Raw genomic sequence first — 17,467 nt, 5'->3', positions numbered from 1 at the left:
AGCTCTAAAAAAGCAAAAGATTTTTTTTTTTGTGCATAAATATAAAAAAAAAGGTCTCCTGCTTTTTATTAGAAAAAAAAGTGTTTTTGAGCAACAGATGCATCTGTGGTGAATGGATGGGCTGTTTTTCATTCAGAGACCTAAAGTGGATTTTTATATGTGTGGATTAGCGTCAACTCTTGTGATCCTAAAAGGTTGCAATCCTGTAATCCTACAACTCTATGGAATGCAGCTGCTGTGGAATATCACAGATGACCATGCTGGAGGCAAAAAAATATATTTTTATAGGTATTATTCCTAGTATTCAGGTGTGTGAAACTTGGAGGAAAGTACCACAGTTCCTGACTTCATAGGAAGTTTTTTGCTCTTTCCCACCTATGCATGGCTTATTAGTAGCGCTCCACAAATTGCACTGAAACTGAGTCTCCATAAAAAGAAGGAAAAAAAAAAAAGGGAGAGGGAGAAAAGAGGCACTAATAACTATTTTTCTAAACACAATCTTGAAAAATTCAGTTTCTGAACCCTAGAGATTTTCATTTCTGGATGAATGCACTAACTTCAAACAAAGTATGCAATTTTGCAGTAATGCATGGTTCACGAGCACTATAAATTTTGTTCTCATTTTTTTAATATTTTATAGCTGTTAGAACCACTGGTGACTGTGATCACATTTTAAATTACAGCAGAACACATGACCTGTGTTTCAGTAAGACCTCTATTTTTTATGTAAATGTTCTTTCGTCAAGGGCAAACAGGGTGGTGCTCTTGTGACTTACACCTACAATGTTGGCTCTGTAATGTTCATGGCTGATTAGAGAGCAAGGACTCATACTATAAAACCCATAAACCTACAATCCTGTCTATTTAAGTAATAAAGTAACTGATAGGCTGCACACAGCCACTGGAGAGGAAATCCAGCATGCCTCAGGCTTCTCATTAAGGAATGGTTCCTTCCTGAAGGTTTAGCATCACCCTGTGAAAAATATTTTAAGAAAAGGCAGAATTACAGTTTTGTAAGATCAGAGACTAGCACTTGGCTAAACCAAGAATGCTGCTGCTACTGGCTTGCAAGTCCTAGTGAATAGCCTCACATTAATTTAGTGATGTATTTAGGGAATAGGCTCCTCCACCTTATTAATCTGAAAGAGGCTCAGCCTGGCATTTTTTGTTTGAGAAAGCACACACTGTGACATGGAATCAATCTGTCCAGAGGGACAATTTTTCCTCTAGTAGCTCACTGTTTTTTTTATACTCAACTTTTTAAAAATCATGAATAACATGGTTCAAAAGCAGGCTTGTGGTTTGCTGCTGGATTTCATTTTTTTTCTTAAGTGTATGTTCCCATTTTGAATTTCCCTTTTATTTTCTCAGTTGGCTAGATAAGGATTCACTGTACCTGTAACAGGTAACAGGCATCAGGGTGCGAGTAGAAAGTTCAAGGAAGATAAAAATCATGTTTGGAATACCCAGGTGGGACACAGTAGCATCACCATCTTATCTGTCTCAAGTTAACTACAGTATTACAACTTGAGTTTAATAAGCAAATGCAGCACACGCTGGTACTGCATGTCCTTGCCTGGTGGCAAAAGCAGAGTGAGTCTTTCCTCTTCTGTAGAGCCTGTGACCACCCTGTTTATCTCAGCTGAGAGTCTAGCTCCATGCAATGAACGGCAAGAAATCATCTTCTGCCTCTGTTCTTGGATCTAAAAACCTAATCTTCCAATGAATACACCCCATTCACCTAAATAATAAAGAAACATAGGGAGTAATTGAACATTAACATACTATTGAATCTGAAGAAGACAGAATTAAATATCTGGGGAAAAAAAGAGGGAGAAGCAATTTCACATTTATATTCAAATAGCTAGAATTTCTAGAGATCACTTGCCTTTGCTAAAACAGATAAATCATTAATACAATACATATACTTTATAAAACAGTTTCAGTCAAGCAATCCAGAAACAGTTCTCCTACTCCCTAAAACTGGAGAATATTTAGATAAACTGTAAAACAGATTTTCCTAAGACAGGAGTCCAGGAATTCATATAAGCAGTCTGCTTTTTAATTTAGAGACCTATACCTATGGGAGAAATGGTAGACATTTAGAACACAGCTTTCTCAATAAAAGAATAGCTTTTGCTGAAAAGAAGCACTCTACAGAAAACCCAGCATGTATCAATCTGATGAAGGTTTCTCAGAGCAGTTTGCAGTGAGCTTGACAGACCTCTGTGTACCACAGCAGCTGAATTACAAGAGTCTTTGGGTATGTCAAGACTTTGCTTGACTGCAGGGTGGCATTTTTTTGGATAGCAGCTCTCTAATGAGAGCAGTATCTGAGCACACTATGAGAACTTCGAACAATGCTGCAGGCCCTGGAGCAAAGAAAAGATAGCTGGCTTATAGAAATTTTCAGTGTACAGGTGGAAACTAAAACTTCCAACCATGCTGGGTTGGAAGGGACACATCAGGAACATCGAGTTAGCTCCTGGCCCTACACAGCATCATCCCCAAGAGTCACACTTGTGCCCGAGACAATTGTCCAAATGCTTATTGAAATCTGTCAGGCTTTGTGCTGTGACCACTACCCTGGGGAGCCTGTCCCAGTGCCCAAACACCCCTCTGGGTGAAGAACCTTTGTCCATATATCCAACCTAAACCTCTCCTGACTCAGCTTTAGGCCATTCCCCTGGGTCCTGTCACTGGTCACCAAAAAAAGGAGATCAGTGTCTGCCTCTCCTCTTGCCCTCACGAGCAAGCTGTAACTGCAATGATTGGTCCATTGACTTGTTCATTGAAATAGTAGAGGTGACTTGCAAACACAATTTTCTTCATTTTCGTGGTGCCCAACTCCAAAGCTATGGAATTTCCTAAGAGATGAGAAGATGCACACTTGCTTTGAAGAAGTACTGCAAAGAAGATTCCATTCTTATTTGTGTAATTTTTACATTTCATAATGATGAAGAGCACGATAGAGAAGGAAACTCTTCTACCATTAGAAAAGCATGGAGTGGTTAGCAGTAAATAGGAATAATGAGACTAAAAAGATGGGATGAAGAGGTATTTCTGTATTTAAAAGGAAGATAGTAAATGCTGGTGTAATTAATTATTCTATTATAAATTTGGTATTCTCTTACTAGCAGTGTATGACAACATAAATTTTAACTGTGCAACATAATTGCATACACTGAACAAAACCACTATGTACCTACTCCATAAAGAATAACAATATTTTTTCTAAGGTTAGCCCTTGTCCTTTCAGCAGTCACTCACAAGGCATACTCAAGAACCAACCAAGCAGTTTTAAAGGAGATGGAGGCAAAACCAGAAGATTCACTTTTCTAGATTTGATGATGATTAAATACATTCAACCACAATTAAGATGCTAAATGGTAAATATTATGCCCAGATTTTTGGGTGGGTTTTTTTTGGGTTTTTTTTTGGCATTTTTTTCTATTTCATCACAACTGAGTATGTGGACCACTAGCTGCTGTCCTTCACCAGCAGACCTTTGAGGAGCATCCTTAAATCTGTCTACACATGGTCTGAGGACAGTAAATCTCAGCAGCATGAAACCTCCCAGCTCCATGCAGAGCTCCCCAGGGAGCCTCAGATTTCCAGCCTGTTTGCTTAGACAGAGCCCCCTACTAGAGCAGCTCAGCCACAGGAGCTTGTGAGGCAAGCCAGCAGCACAGTCTGATGCCAAATCTTGCTCCTCTCTCGCCCTGGGCATGGACACAGGTCTCAGCAGCAACAAACCCTCTCCTTCCTTACCACCAAATCTAGAAAGGTACAGGTTCTTCAGCCCTAATCTCTAGAAGCAGAGGCACTGAGAGTTATACCTTCTGTTTTTAATTTTTTTAATTCCTCTAATATGCATTTTATCATCCAGTGCTAAATGTTGCATTTCCTAGGTCTGATTCCCACCTTGTTCTTTGGCCAAAGAAATGCACAAATGATACTTTCGGTTCTGAAAAGGTGAGAGATGATATTCTAACTATGTAGGCTTCAAAGCCTCTGAGCCCTTTATTCCACAGAGAACATTCCACTTGCTATAGAAGGCTACCAGGCTCTGCCCAGCTGGACCAAATGAGGGCCAAAAACCTCTTCCATGCCTCAGTTACAAGACAGAGGTCAGATGAGATTGTATCCACTGCACAAAGGCAATGACTCATAGAGCTGTAAACTGAAGGACATGTGTACCTTAATGACTTCAAAGACTCTTTTACAGGTTATGATCCTTTCTTTTTTTGATTCGGGAATGTCATGTCTCCCATCTAACCTTATAAAAAGTGTGTTCTAACCTATCCTACACAGCTAAATATTAGAAAGCACAAGGAGGAAATATCAAGATCTTCTCTCCACTGGAAGACTAACAACTTATAATCTCCTTCTCTTTTTAAAGTCCATGCACGGAAAACTTGTACACCCAGATTTGAAATTGTTGATTTTACAGTATTTTACTTTCTGTATATCTTCATTCATATTACATTTTTATGGCATGAATAACCTCATCTATACGTGCCTTTCTGCATCATAGATCTCTGGCCTAAATATTTGCTGTAGGAAAAATTCCTCATGCTAACTTAGACTTAAGATATTTTCAGAGACTATATAATCAATTTCCTAAGTAATTCCTGTTTCCCCTTTCCCTCCTGCTAAAATTTTCATCACTCTTTCAAAATGCCTTGATCTGGAGGTTGGCTGTGAAGTTGTCAGTTTCCACTGGCTTTTACTTCTAGTTCAATAGGAATTAGGGTCACTTAGGTTTGTGTAGAAAAGCTGCAGTGTAGTAAAACCAACAGGAAGGTTTGCTAAGATCTTCCTTTACTCACATCAATGAGAAAGGCAAAGTTTTATGGAAAAGAAAAGAAATGGAATTTAAAAAAAAAGAATAAATATGGTCTCGTTCCAATTAACAGTTCATCTTTCTCATGATTTCAGAAGATACTGTTTGGGTTTTGTTTTCTTTTCTCTGATTTGAGGAGTGGAAGCTGACATGCTTAGAGTGTTTCCAGTTACTTACCAAATGCTGCAATTTCTCATCCCAGATTTTCTGCGAACTCTATATCTCCATTAGCTAAAGAGACCACAAAGTAGCAGTGGAAGAATGGTAAAACTTATGTTTCTCTCCCTTAGTATTCAGGAGCCTAGAAGCAGTAGCAGAATATTTTTTAATGTTTTTCTCAGTGTTTGGAGTTATTTTTCTATTTCTCTGACACAGAATGAGAGAATGCTACTTGGTAATATGGAAATCTTTTAAAGACCAAATTTGGTCTTTTCATTTCTACCTGAAAATTATGGACACACCTTCAGAGTCTGACTCCTTCAATCTATCTCTGGAAAGAAACAAACAGTAGCACATATCCAAAATGAAGGCTAGTTGCAATTAACTGATTCTAACTAACATTGGTATCAAAGCCCTATAGCCAAAAATCACCTTCTTCCCCTTAAGATTTGTAAATCTCACATTGGATTTTTGAATTTACTGTAGAATTTCTGTAAATAACATGGTTATATTAATTGATATTGCTTTGTAGCAATAATCCTGAAAGCTCAACCAATATAGGTAGACTTCAAAAGTCTACCTTCATGTATTTTTGAATATTCCTGGTTGCAGTACCACCAGTAATGAAGTAGAATCATTCCAGATGCACTCTCTGAGGACCTTAAAATCTGAAAGGAAATAGCAGGATACAGCTCTGGGAAGAGAAGCAAGTTTGTGAAAGAAATGCTGACAATATTTGAATGTTTTTGTAAGGGTTTACATCACATGAACAATGCTCACTTGCCCTTTCCCCTGTGACTGATAAGCTGCCAAACTGTACAGGCTTTGCTCTAGTTCTTAGTTCCTTTAGGATACACACTAACAATTTAGTAATAAATCACAACTGATGAAGTCACTGTACTAGAAATAGAAATTACATGAGAAAGAGGAAAATACAGTATTTTTAGGCAAGTACTCAAAATCTAAACAGGGTAACTAAGCACTATTTTAAAAACCTCTTCCCCAGAGGAATATGTTTTGTGGATGGCAGGGAGTAAACAGCAAAAAAGGGCCAATACACACATTAACTCACAACTGCAATTACAGTTACTATTTTACATTACAGAAAAACCAGCACTGATTTTTTTTTAATTCTCAAAACAATTAATTTATTTTTATAAATTCTCAAAGCATGAATTTGGATATATTTGACCTAAATTATCAAAATCTGCAGACTGACAGAGAAATGACAGTGGGCTAGCTCATCAAGGATATTCATTACAAGATTGTGAACTGTGCTCCTCTGCTCACCCAGCTTGGGAAGTGATCAGACAGAATGTCTGTGTTGCCCTCTGAGCAGTCCAGCCTGAAGCCACCCGCCCTCAGCTCACTCTGCTGGGGAGATGTCCCTCAGTAACACATGCACAGCGGGAAAAAAAAGTGGGCTTTGCACATAACTAGTGAGTATCTGTGAATGTGGCCTGGTGAGCAGGTCAGGCAGGGTACAGTGCCCTGCTCCAGCAGGCACAGCAGCTGGCACCTGAGCTGGAAGCCACAGGGCAGGAGGGTCCCTGCAGGCTCAGTGCCTGTGCCCTGGGCACCCTGCTCCTGCACTGCCATGGCCTGCCCTGGAGCCACTCTTCCTTTCCTTCCACCCCTGTAATTTTTAAAAGAACCCCTGTAATTTTTAAACCCCTTCCTCTCTGTGGTATCTTCACCCATATCACACATATTTATGACACTCAGTCGGCAGTGTTGATCTATTTCTCCCCATGGTTACTGTCTGTGCATCCACTGCAGGAGGGAGCTGCTACTGATCTGGCATCAGGTACTGAAGCTCCAAAGAGAGATCACAGCACTTTCTGCTGACACCTGATAGCTGGGGGGGCTTCATAATTTTAACAACAGCTGAAAAGAGAGTGATGGACCTGAGATATGAGAAACAGCATTACCTTACTTGAAACTCCCAGGTTAGACCTTTTTTCCCCTCATTTGACTTCAGATCCTAAGAGGATGGTAAATGCATTTGTGATCTGTGAACATTGCCATAGATGTATACCTGAATACCTCAGCTCTGCCTGCACCCATCTGTGAATGGAGCCGCTGCTCATAAATCAGCTGTGCTGACTGTAATAAGCATAAACTAGGTCAAGCTAAAAACACCCACAGAAAGAAAAAAATGGCAATAGCAAGTAAGAGACATTTCATAATCTCTTGCCTTAGAAGAAAATAATTTGGATGATTAATTTTAAGAGAAAGGTTGACATTTTTTCACCATCTCTTTTTCTTTTTTCTTTCTTTTTTTTTTTTTTTTTTTTTGGTTCTGGGCTGCTGATATCAGAATCATTGAATCAATAAGGATAGAAAAGACCTCCAAGATCATCAAATGCAGCCTTCAATGGAATGCCACCATGTTCACTAAGCCACATTGTGAAGTGCTACATCTACTCATTATTCAACATTTGCAGGCATGGTGACTACACCACTTCCCTGAACAACCTGTTCCAACACTTAATCACAGAATGACACAGAAACACACAGAATAAGCTGCGTTGGAAGGGACCCATCAGGATCATCAAGTCCAACTCCTGGCCTTATGCAGGTCACCCCAAGAACCACACCTTGTGCCTGAGACAATTGTCCAAATGCTTCTTGAACACTGTAAGACTTGGTGCTGTGACCACTTCCCTGGGGAGCCTCTTCCAGTGCCCAAACAACCTCTGGGTGAAAAACTCTTTTCTAATATCCAACCTAAACCTCCCCTGACTCAGCTTCAGGCCATTCTCTGGGTTCTGTCACTGCTCACCACACAGCAGATATCACTGCCTGCCTCTCCTCTCCCTCTCACAAAGAATTTGTAAATGCAATGAGGTCTCCTCTCAGTCTCCCCTTCTCTAGGCTGAAAAAACCAAATGACTTCTGCAGCTCCTCACACAGATTCCCCTTTTAACCACTGTTTTGGTGAAGAAATTTTTTTAATACCCAACCTGAACTTCCCCTGACACCACCTAAGGCCATTTCCCCTTGTCCTATCACTTGTTATTTGGGAGAAAGATGACCCCCACCGTACCACAATCTCCTTTCAGGTGCTTTAGAAACTTACTGCTTCTAAAATGTTTAACTTGAGTAGTCAATATTTCAATATTTGCTTCATGTATCCACATATATGTAAAGGATCTTACACAGTTCATGGGAACGTTTATGAAGACAAGTATTGTAAATGCACTGAGACATCTGACTTCAATAAACACACTATTTTAATTCAAGTAAGGAACTAAAAAGATTAGCATGTATCAAGTATTCAATTCCAGTTCCTATTCCACAGGCAGTTCTAATCATGGATATCTTCACACGTTAAGCATCCTTGTTTCATTCCACACAAGAGGAAGAATTTTCTGGACTCTAAAATTCCTGCAGCATCAGTGCAGTAAAACAAAAGAAAATACAGCTACAAATAGGTGGCAAGGAAGGTTCATTCCACCCCACATAAATGACAGCAGGACTCAGCAGAGCTTGGCCTGTCCCATTGACTGGGGATGGCAGGAGGTTCCTGGGGGGTCCCAGAAACACCTAAGCCCTTTCACACAGCCACTGCTTGCAGGCTGTGGGACAGCCTCTGCCTGGGAGATTGCACCTGTCCCTGGGGTACAAGAAAGAGGCTTTCACTCTGTTCTCAGAGTCCTTGAAATTATTTTTCTTCCCTGTCAGCCATGGATGGTTTCACTCCCCCCTTGAACCACTGGCCAGGCTGTTCCTCCAGGAACCCTGTGTGTTTTATTCCAGGCTGGCAGCTCTGCATGGGGAGCTCTGCTGAAGCAGTGTGGCAGAGCAGTATCTCTGATATGGTCGTGCTGTCCAGTTTTCCCTGCAGACAGGACTCACCTAACAGAGCAGTGAGCCTGCAAAGTGCCTGTAGGACAGCAGGGAAAACAACCTTTTTCTTCCCAGACACAGGTTTCCTCTGGCTGGCATTGTTCCATGCTTCCAGGCACTTACAGCTTGTCTCAGTGTAACCAGAAAACTCCTCCACTATGTTTATATTTTTACTAGCTCAGAAGGGCTCTTATATTTCATTAGTGTTTGAAGTCTAAACACTTATATTGCATTAGTGTTTGTGGTATTTCACTAATACTTGTGGTATTTAATTTTGCAGAACTGGCCAATATGTGTTATCCTACATTCTTTGTCTAACGAGTTATTGCTACTTCATTCTTTTTAGAGAAAATCTGTAGAAAACTCTGTAGAAAGAAAAGTATTTTAAATTAACTCCTTTGTGGAGCTGAGCTTTGACTCTGGCTTCTCTTGGATCCTTTATCAAACTCATATGATACTTGCAGATACACAGAAGTACCACACCACCTTTCAAAGAAAGTCTTCCTTTTCCTTTCATCCACACTTAAAGACGCTTTTATGAATACATGGATACCCTTCCTGTGTTTCTCAATCAAATGCTAAATAGCTGAGCTGAGCCTTCTTACTATTAGCTCCAAATAGCAAGATATCTAGGTTTTGTAAAGAAGAAAAAGGAAAGAAAAGAAGCCAAATACTGCCTGAAAGGCTCTTTTTATGAACAGATTGAATATGTCCCATTATCTGCTACTTTTGAACTTCAGAAAACTAATAACAATGGATTCTGAATAAGCTTCCCTCCTATAGTAATAGAAACAAAACTTCAAAACTTCTCCATGAGCCCAGCTCTGAGCTCTGGTGGCTGCTGGCAGCATCTCTTGTTGCCAGCAGTTGGTCTGTCCACACATAAGCTGTCCCAAAGATGAGGCCTCATGTACTGAGAGGCAGAAGACAAAAAAAAAAAAAATCCCCAACCCTTATATGTGAGAGGATATTACGGGATCAGGCTCAGAACATTGTACATCCGAAACGTGTGAACCAACAAAAGCCCAACCGTGAGTCATTCCCATTTTGCATCATCTGGCTTTCAAACTGCTCCCCATGGAATTTAACAGACATGATAGAAAATAATAGAATTGAAAAATGGGAACTATTTCCACATAGTGGGTTTTTCCCACAGTGGATACAATTTGAATTGCTAATTCACTGCCAGATGTGCAACCACAGACACTGTGACAACAATCCTCTTCCTACAGTACTTGATTATTTCTTCTTGTGACTCACTGAGGATTATATCAGGATTATATACAGGATTATATCTAGCCCAGGTTGGAGAGTTTCCATTTCTGGATTTAATTAAAGAACAGTCAGAAACAGGTAAATTCAAACCAATGTGGCATAATATTTAAAATCATTTAGAAGAGTAACCTTTTGAGTGAAATTTTATTTATGAAAACATGAAAGGTGAACTCCTGTCTCAAATAAGGCCTGTGGGAATTCTTCATTGCTTTCACATTCTCCAGAGATTTCCTATTCTATTTTTAAAAAATCTACCGGCAGTTTTTAGCAACTCTACCATTAGTTTTTAATTAGTGACCATGTATCACTTCTCTTTAGAGGAATAAAAATGTGTTTTAATGAAATGCAATTTTACATAAACTTGATGTACATTTGGGTCCTCTGGTGGGAAGCAATCAACACCTGTAAAGTCATACAAGAGTTACTACTCATCTCCTCTGTGAAGCTGAAGTACTACCAACATACAGAAGTATTACAGTAAAACACCTGATTTTTGTTGGTCTCTGTCATACAGTGACATTTTCCAAAATGTATAATGAAGTATTAGGGTTTTTATCTTTCTGTATATTTCTTCTTGAGTAGTAGATCCAATTAGATGTTTTGATTGCTTGTACTGCCTGTTCAACTTTTTTTTATTTTCAACTAATTGTCATATTTTGTATTCCCAAGCATAAACACAAGAGTGTGTGACTAAAATTAAGATGATGGCAAGAGTTTTCTGTGCCACACACAAAAGGGAACATTAATGCCTCTTTCAAAACCTTTTTGGAAATGTCCCCTGAAACCCAGCACCAAGTCAGACTGAGTGAAAGATGACCAAGTCTCACACCTCTGAAAAGGGAACTCCCTGATGAGGGGCTGACATGCCTGTCCCTGCCTTTCCAACACTGACTCGGGAGCCTCCAAGAGCCACAGCCCAGATCACCACTTCCACCACCAGGCAGTCTGAATCTGGTGTCTGTGACAGGAACAGACTACTCCTCAGAGCCCTTGCCTTGAGACCTGAAGCCTTGATAAAACAAGGTACCACTGTTGCCTTACTGGCACTTAGCTTGGAGCTGAGGAATTTGGGAATATTGGGGCTTTTGGACCACTTCCTTTCCCAGCAGACTTGAAGTCCAGTACCTCCTATAAGCTACTGAAACTCAACAGGAACCCATTTTTTCAGAGCAATCAGATGTTTTGTAGCAGTGCTCTCTGCTTCAACTTCCTATGATTCCTCAATAAATTTTCCCTGAGGAATCTTTGGAAGCTTTACAAAAGGAAATTAGGGCAAATATTCCTTCTTGAGCAATTCCTCTATGAGAACATAAATTTGAATTTCCTAATGGCTTGAAGGCATTAGCAGTGTCAATTTATGCACTGTGAAATAAAGCTCTACTATTCTTCTAGGAAAAGGCAGTAAGGCATCCCAAAGTCCCATGTGTTATGGACATGTTGTGCTAAAAACACATTATATGTCTGTCATAATTACTGATGAAAGCTGTCCAGGACAACCAGTCTTGTTAGGCTATCATGGGGTTTTAAATGCAGCTGTATTTTTAAATATCTGCAGTCAACTTGTCCTCAGATGGGTAACCAGGATCATCCCTGCGTCTCTGAGGAGCCCTGCAAGCCACACACTTGATTTAAGACACTAACATGAAACATTGCTTAAAGCAGAACAGAAGATTGATGTGACCTTTACTCCTGTACTACCGTCAGACTAAAAACACCTCTCCTGTTCCATACACTTCCCATTAAGCAATTTGTCAAAATTCTTCAAGGAAGCTACTCTTCATCTGGTTTCTCTAGAAGCTGAAACTATCACTTGAAAGTAGATTAAACTTGTACAACTTTCTCATCTGGTCTTCAAATAGGTATTTGTCCATTCCAGTAGGACCTACATCTATTAGCTAAAGCTGCTTTTGACACCAAGTACAAATTATGTCATATTACCTGTCAGCTCCATGGAGGACACAGCCTGCTCTGGCTATGCATTCCCAGCAGTGCACTAAAGACCTGCATTGCCATTCCTTATGTCTACACACCCTCAGGGTCTTTATTAATTGTTCTCTTTAATCTATAGAAATTACATTCTGTGCACATACTTTTTCTCCAGTAAAGTTATTTTAAAGGATTATTTTTTGTGCCAGGTTTACATAGGCATTAGTCACCTAACACTGCAGATGAATACAGACAAGAGAAGGCAGACAGCTAACCTGCCCACACTCTTCTGATAATGCCTCTGAGTGCCTACCTGCATCAGTCTGGTTCATGCTCTGGTTAGCTCACCAAATTCCCTCTTAGCCAGCTCAATTCATATTTTCCATGCTTTATCTATTCCTTTGGCTAACCTTGAGCTGCAATTACTGTATTTGAAGAATTCCCCCTTTTTTGACATCTATAATTCTTTGCTCCCTTCCTTTTTAAGCACAAACATGTATTTTCAGGGACATTTTTTACTGCATTTGAGGATTTCTGTACTTTTTTAAGGATTTAAATTATACAACTTTTGTTGTCTTTTTAAAAGTACTTTCACTCCAAAAAATTCCCTTTCATTGTTTAGTGTCACGATGTTAACTTTCAATACAATTGTTTCCATAAGAATGCTTTGTATAAGATAATATGAAGGAACTGAAGCTGTCTATGAAAATAATAATGAAAAAATATTCTGAGCACTGTAGGGCATGATGTTCTTAAAATCCTTTTTCTGACATGGATTAACTTGGGTTAGCTATGTGCCATGAAAACTGAAAAGCAACATGTGACAGGGTAACTTCATCCCTTACCAGAAAATGTTAGACTCTTGATTTTTTATTTTTACAAGTTAACGTTCTGAAGACTACAAAAAAAAAAGATAAAAAGGGGTAGCATCATCCAATACAAAGTTCCCTCACTCAGAAGGCCGGATTCAAACCACTGGCTCCCTGTCCTTCACAACCAATTGCAATTTCAGAAGCCCAGCCCTTTGGCAAGGACAAATTCAGATGTCAGCTCCATGGAGGATTCACTGTGCATTGCTCTGTGAAAAATTCTGAAGGGCAATGCTCCCTAAATTGGGTGAGTTTTCTCAAGCAGTTTCACTGTGGCAGTACAGAGCCTGAGGAGCAGCCTGCACCACCAGGAAAGGAGAACAACGTGACAGGTCTGATGCCTCGGATACTGTCATGGACCCAGTGAGGAAACCAGGTGAGTGATGCCATTCCAAAACATCCACTCACAGCGTGCAGTGCACAAACAAGCCTAGGCTGCATTCAGAGAAATATTCCCACAGTTATGTCCATAGCTGTCTATGGAACTGGACAAAAGACTCATTGAGCAACGACCAAAAAAAAGAAAAAAAAAAAGAATAACTGAGAAAAACTACAACAGAATATTCTTGCTAATTTGGGCTATACCACATGTAAGATCAGCACAAAACCACAACACCTTTTTGCAGATCAGCTGCAGTGATTATTTTCAATCTGGCAAGGGAATGTTCTTTGCCTTCTTTTCTCTCTCCCCCATCTCCCAATGCTTTCTCTATTGTCATGGCAAATTTCTAAATTTGCTTGTATTCTACAGTTAGGTAACACCAGATTTTGAAACTCTGTCTTTCTAAGTATATATATATAATCCTGGTCACGAGGCAGAATTTAATATTAAGTGATATTAAAATGATGAGAAAAAATATCTGAAATTCTAGAAGTTTGGCTAGTGAGGAAGGAGAACCAGTCCCTATGTGGTAAGGTGAAAAGTAGCACCATTAGCCCGGTGATGCTAAGGTCTCAGTCGGGTTCAGGAAATTTCACCAGAGCCATGATTTTACTTTCCCTTGTCTATTTTCAAATCCCTCTTTACTGTTAGGATAAATAAACAAGCACTGAAGAATGAGAGGTCACCCTCCACAATGTACAATTAGTATATTCTTTGCTGCTATAGTTATTTTCCAAATATTTCAGTGTTACTTTGGGCAAGGAGGGGAAATCAGCAGTACCAATCCAGTCTTTCCAAATTCCATGGACAGACAGCAGTGCAAGAGAAGTTGAGGGGATCAGCCACTTGGGGATCCTTGGCAGTCAATGATATAGACACTGCTTTTGTCTTGACAGTAATGAAAACAAGACAGGGAAGGTACAGATCTTCAGGCTACATGTGGTGACTAATAAATCAGATGTTGTGCAGTCTGGTTTACTGCAGGAAGGCGGATTTAATGAAAACTTGTGCCTGGCAGGAGGTTCTTCAACTCACAAACAGAGTACAGGGAAAACACGGTTCTGGAGAAATGACACAAAAAGGCACTATCCAAGCTTGGCAAATTGACTCTAAAGAGACAATTGATGTATTTTGGCACAAAGGGTGGAGGAAAATGAGTAAGGGTACCTTTGGATTCTAGCATTTCCTGGAGAATTGCTTCTACATCTTACATTTATACACTTCAGGAACAAGGTAAAACTTATTAAAAACAAAGCTGGTTCAATGTGCCCAGTGTAGGGCATTTGGAAGTTTTTTCATGTTACATTTTGTGAGCTGATTTTATTTACTTTCAGAATCAAAATATAGTGTTGTCTTACTACAATATCTTGTTACTTGTTTTGTCTGTTTTGAAGAAAACTTGATTTTGAAATTGTGAAAATGAAACTACTGTACCTACATACCTGAGGTTATCAGATCAGGATGGTGAAAATAGTTAATATCCTCAGATGGACAGCCCTCCCCTTCACCACCCCACTTCTCAAAAAGCAAGTTATTCTTCATTCTCTGCCCCGTCTCATGGAAAAGAAATTAAAACTTTGAAGAAACAAAAGTGTAGTTTATTTGGTCACAGCATGGGAAAAAAAAAGAAAAGAAAAAAAAAAGTTAAAAAAAGAAAGGTTCAAAAGTATTTAAAAATAAGAAAAAAAAATAGACCTTTCTAACAAATGCATACAAGATAACATTGTAGACAAACATTATCCTGGCAAAAGAAGATGCTGAAAGCCAACAGCAGTTTTAGTTTCAGCAACTAAAAAACTTCATGAGAACAACAGGTAAGTGTAAATTGTTCTGTTACTTTGTGGCAGCAAAATTGTCTTGTTCATGGATAACATCCAATGATTTTATAATGAAATTCAAGAGCAAAAAAAAAAATCCACAGAAAGGGCGATAAAAGGCCTGTGTGAAATTTCCATTTGTTATGTAAAATTCTCTTAAAAAGGTGGTTTTCCTCTGCAAAATAATGAGAATTTGCCTCAATATCTCTGAGCAGCAGTCACACCTGAAGCTTCCACTTCCTAGTCAAAAGATTTCTCCCATCCCATTCACATCTCTAAAGAAAAGACCAAGTGTCCTGCTCTGTCCTGCTGTGACTGGGGCTCTTCTGTGAGGGAGGCAGAGAGGAAGTGAACACATGTCCACCACATCGTTCCTGTAGCTTCACAAGTTGCTGAATTCCAGAATGTTTTCCTTTGTATTCATAAAAAAAAGAAGTAAACAGTATTTTATGCCAATTTTTAATTTCATGCCAAATTGAATATTTGCCTAAGTAGATGTTCTCTTTGTTTTGTTTTGTTGGGGTTTGGGTTTTTACAGTATGAACAAAGAAAATAACCTTTCAGATTCAAACTAAAATTTTGTCTCTTTTCTCTGAAGCTGAAAAGATGAAGAAGAACTTGCTTTTTGGGAGGAGGATGGTGAACGGAAGGCTGTCCAAACAGGAGAATTTGCTGCTTTCACAACCCTGATCTGATCACCTTTGCCAGAAGAGCAGCTGCAGGATGATGGCTGATGCTTGTGCTGAGCTTTGTCATTACTGCTGACTGAGGTCTGCAGGACCCCAGCCCTGAGAGGGAGGGTTCCTGCAGCTTCTTGCCCTCTGGCTTCTTGCCAGCTGTCCCTTCTGAAAAGCTGGCAGGAAGGCCACCTTTTCAGAAGGTACAGCTCTGGGGCATTTGGCCTTTAATGCCACATGTATGGGGGGCCAAAGCTCCCACACCATCACATACTTGAGACACATTGAATCAATGGACCTCAGCAGAGGCTGGAGCCCAAACCCCACACAGTGTCAGGGCTGGGGTTGGGCTCCAGCCCAGGCACAAGACTTATATATGGGATAGGTGTAGCTGCAGGGTATTCAAAATATCCTGTAATGTACAACTGGATCTCACATGTTACTAGCTAAAGTATAACCACATCATATCCTGGCCTGGGCAGAAGAGTTGATGCAAATTATTTCTGTCTTGTGTGGCTCATTCCCACCCTCACACCATAGGTTGCTTCTCCCTCAGATGTGTTAATATGACCTTTTGTCTTTTTAAGAAATTTACAATAAGTCTGATCACTGAAAATCTGTATTAAAATCAATCCTTTGGAGAAGAAGTAAAGATTTTTTTAGGAAAAATCATAGAAGTACATATATCTAAGCTACAAGAAAAGCCCCTCTCCAGACAGAACCAAACACAAATCATGGCATTCTTTTCAGTGCAAAGACAACTTATGTTGCCAGAATGTGCAAGTTACTTGCCCAATTAAAATAATACAGCTTTCCTTTCAAAATACTGCTGCCACAGATTAGTCACAGATTGTTTATGCAAAATAACTTCTTAAGTTTAAAACAAACTATAGTATTGGTAATACTATAGTCTTCAATACCGTTGTTCAAATGTCCCAGAAACTCATTAGTCAGAAAATCTTTCCCAAGTTTTCACCTTCTGATTTAGAGAAGTACACTTCTGTCTCTGCAATTAACTGAGTAACAGAGCCACAAAACAGGAAAAAGAGCCACAAAACTTGTAGTGATACAAACCCCAAAAATAGTTTATCAGCCACAAAATAAATACAAGGAGAACTCTGAAAAATGCTGATTTTAACATAGGAATACCCTGAACCCTGCTTGGCAGTCTAGGATCCAGGAAGAAGCTTACGTTTTTGGGGGAGCTAAAGGAAAAATAAAAAAAAAACAAAAAAAACATTCCCCACCAACAAACAAACAAACAAACAAACAACTAAAAAAAAAAACTACCAGCAGTACAAAATTTCAAAGTGAATATCACAAAGTATTGCAGGGGATGAACAGCCCAGAAAAGAGGAAGGTTTTTTTGATGCTAAACACAAGCATTACCAGCGATGCCCCTCTCGGTCCCCAATAAACAGAGGGAAAACAAGACCCAATTCAAAACTGATCGCGGGAAAACCGGAATCTGGACCGCTGTCTCATCCCATAACCAGACCCTTCCTTAGCCAAAGGCAGAAAGTCAGGGCGGGCAAGTCACACCTTTCTCTGCCCCTTGCTGCCGGGAGTCCCGTCCCCCTCGGGGCTGCAGGGCATCATCCCACAAGCGGGAGGGGCGGCACTCAGCCCCGGCACGGCGGCTGCCCCGCTCGGCTCCGCTCGGC

General features: G+C 39.8%; 1 protein-coding gene across 1 annotated transcript in view; it reads right to left on the bottom strand.

Annotated features, from left to right (window-relative positions):
* Positions 1-17,467, bottom strand: part of ANKRD33B (ankyrin repeat domain 33B) — a gene marked incomplete at its 5' end in the record, with an annotated part of 42,526 nt that overhangs the window by 24,675 nt on the left and 384 nt on the right. Inside the window, one exon of the mRNA XM_031058264.1 lies at positions 10,824-10,842. Within this exon, the coding sequence (XP_030914124.1) occupies positions 10,824-10,842 (19 nt within the window). The remainder of the gene's footprint in view (positions 1-10,823; positions 10,843-17,467) is intronic.

Source organism: Geospiza fortis, unplaced genomic scaffold, assembly GCF_000277835.1.
Source record: "Geospiza fortis unplaced genomic scaffold, GeoFor_1.0 scaffold281, whole genome shotgun sequence".
NCBI lineage: Eukaryota > Metazoa > Chordata > Aves > Passeriformes > Thraupidae > Geospiza > Geospiza fortis.
This window is presented reverse-complemented; position numbering and strand designations above follow the sequence as displayed.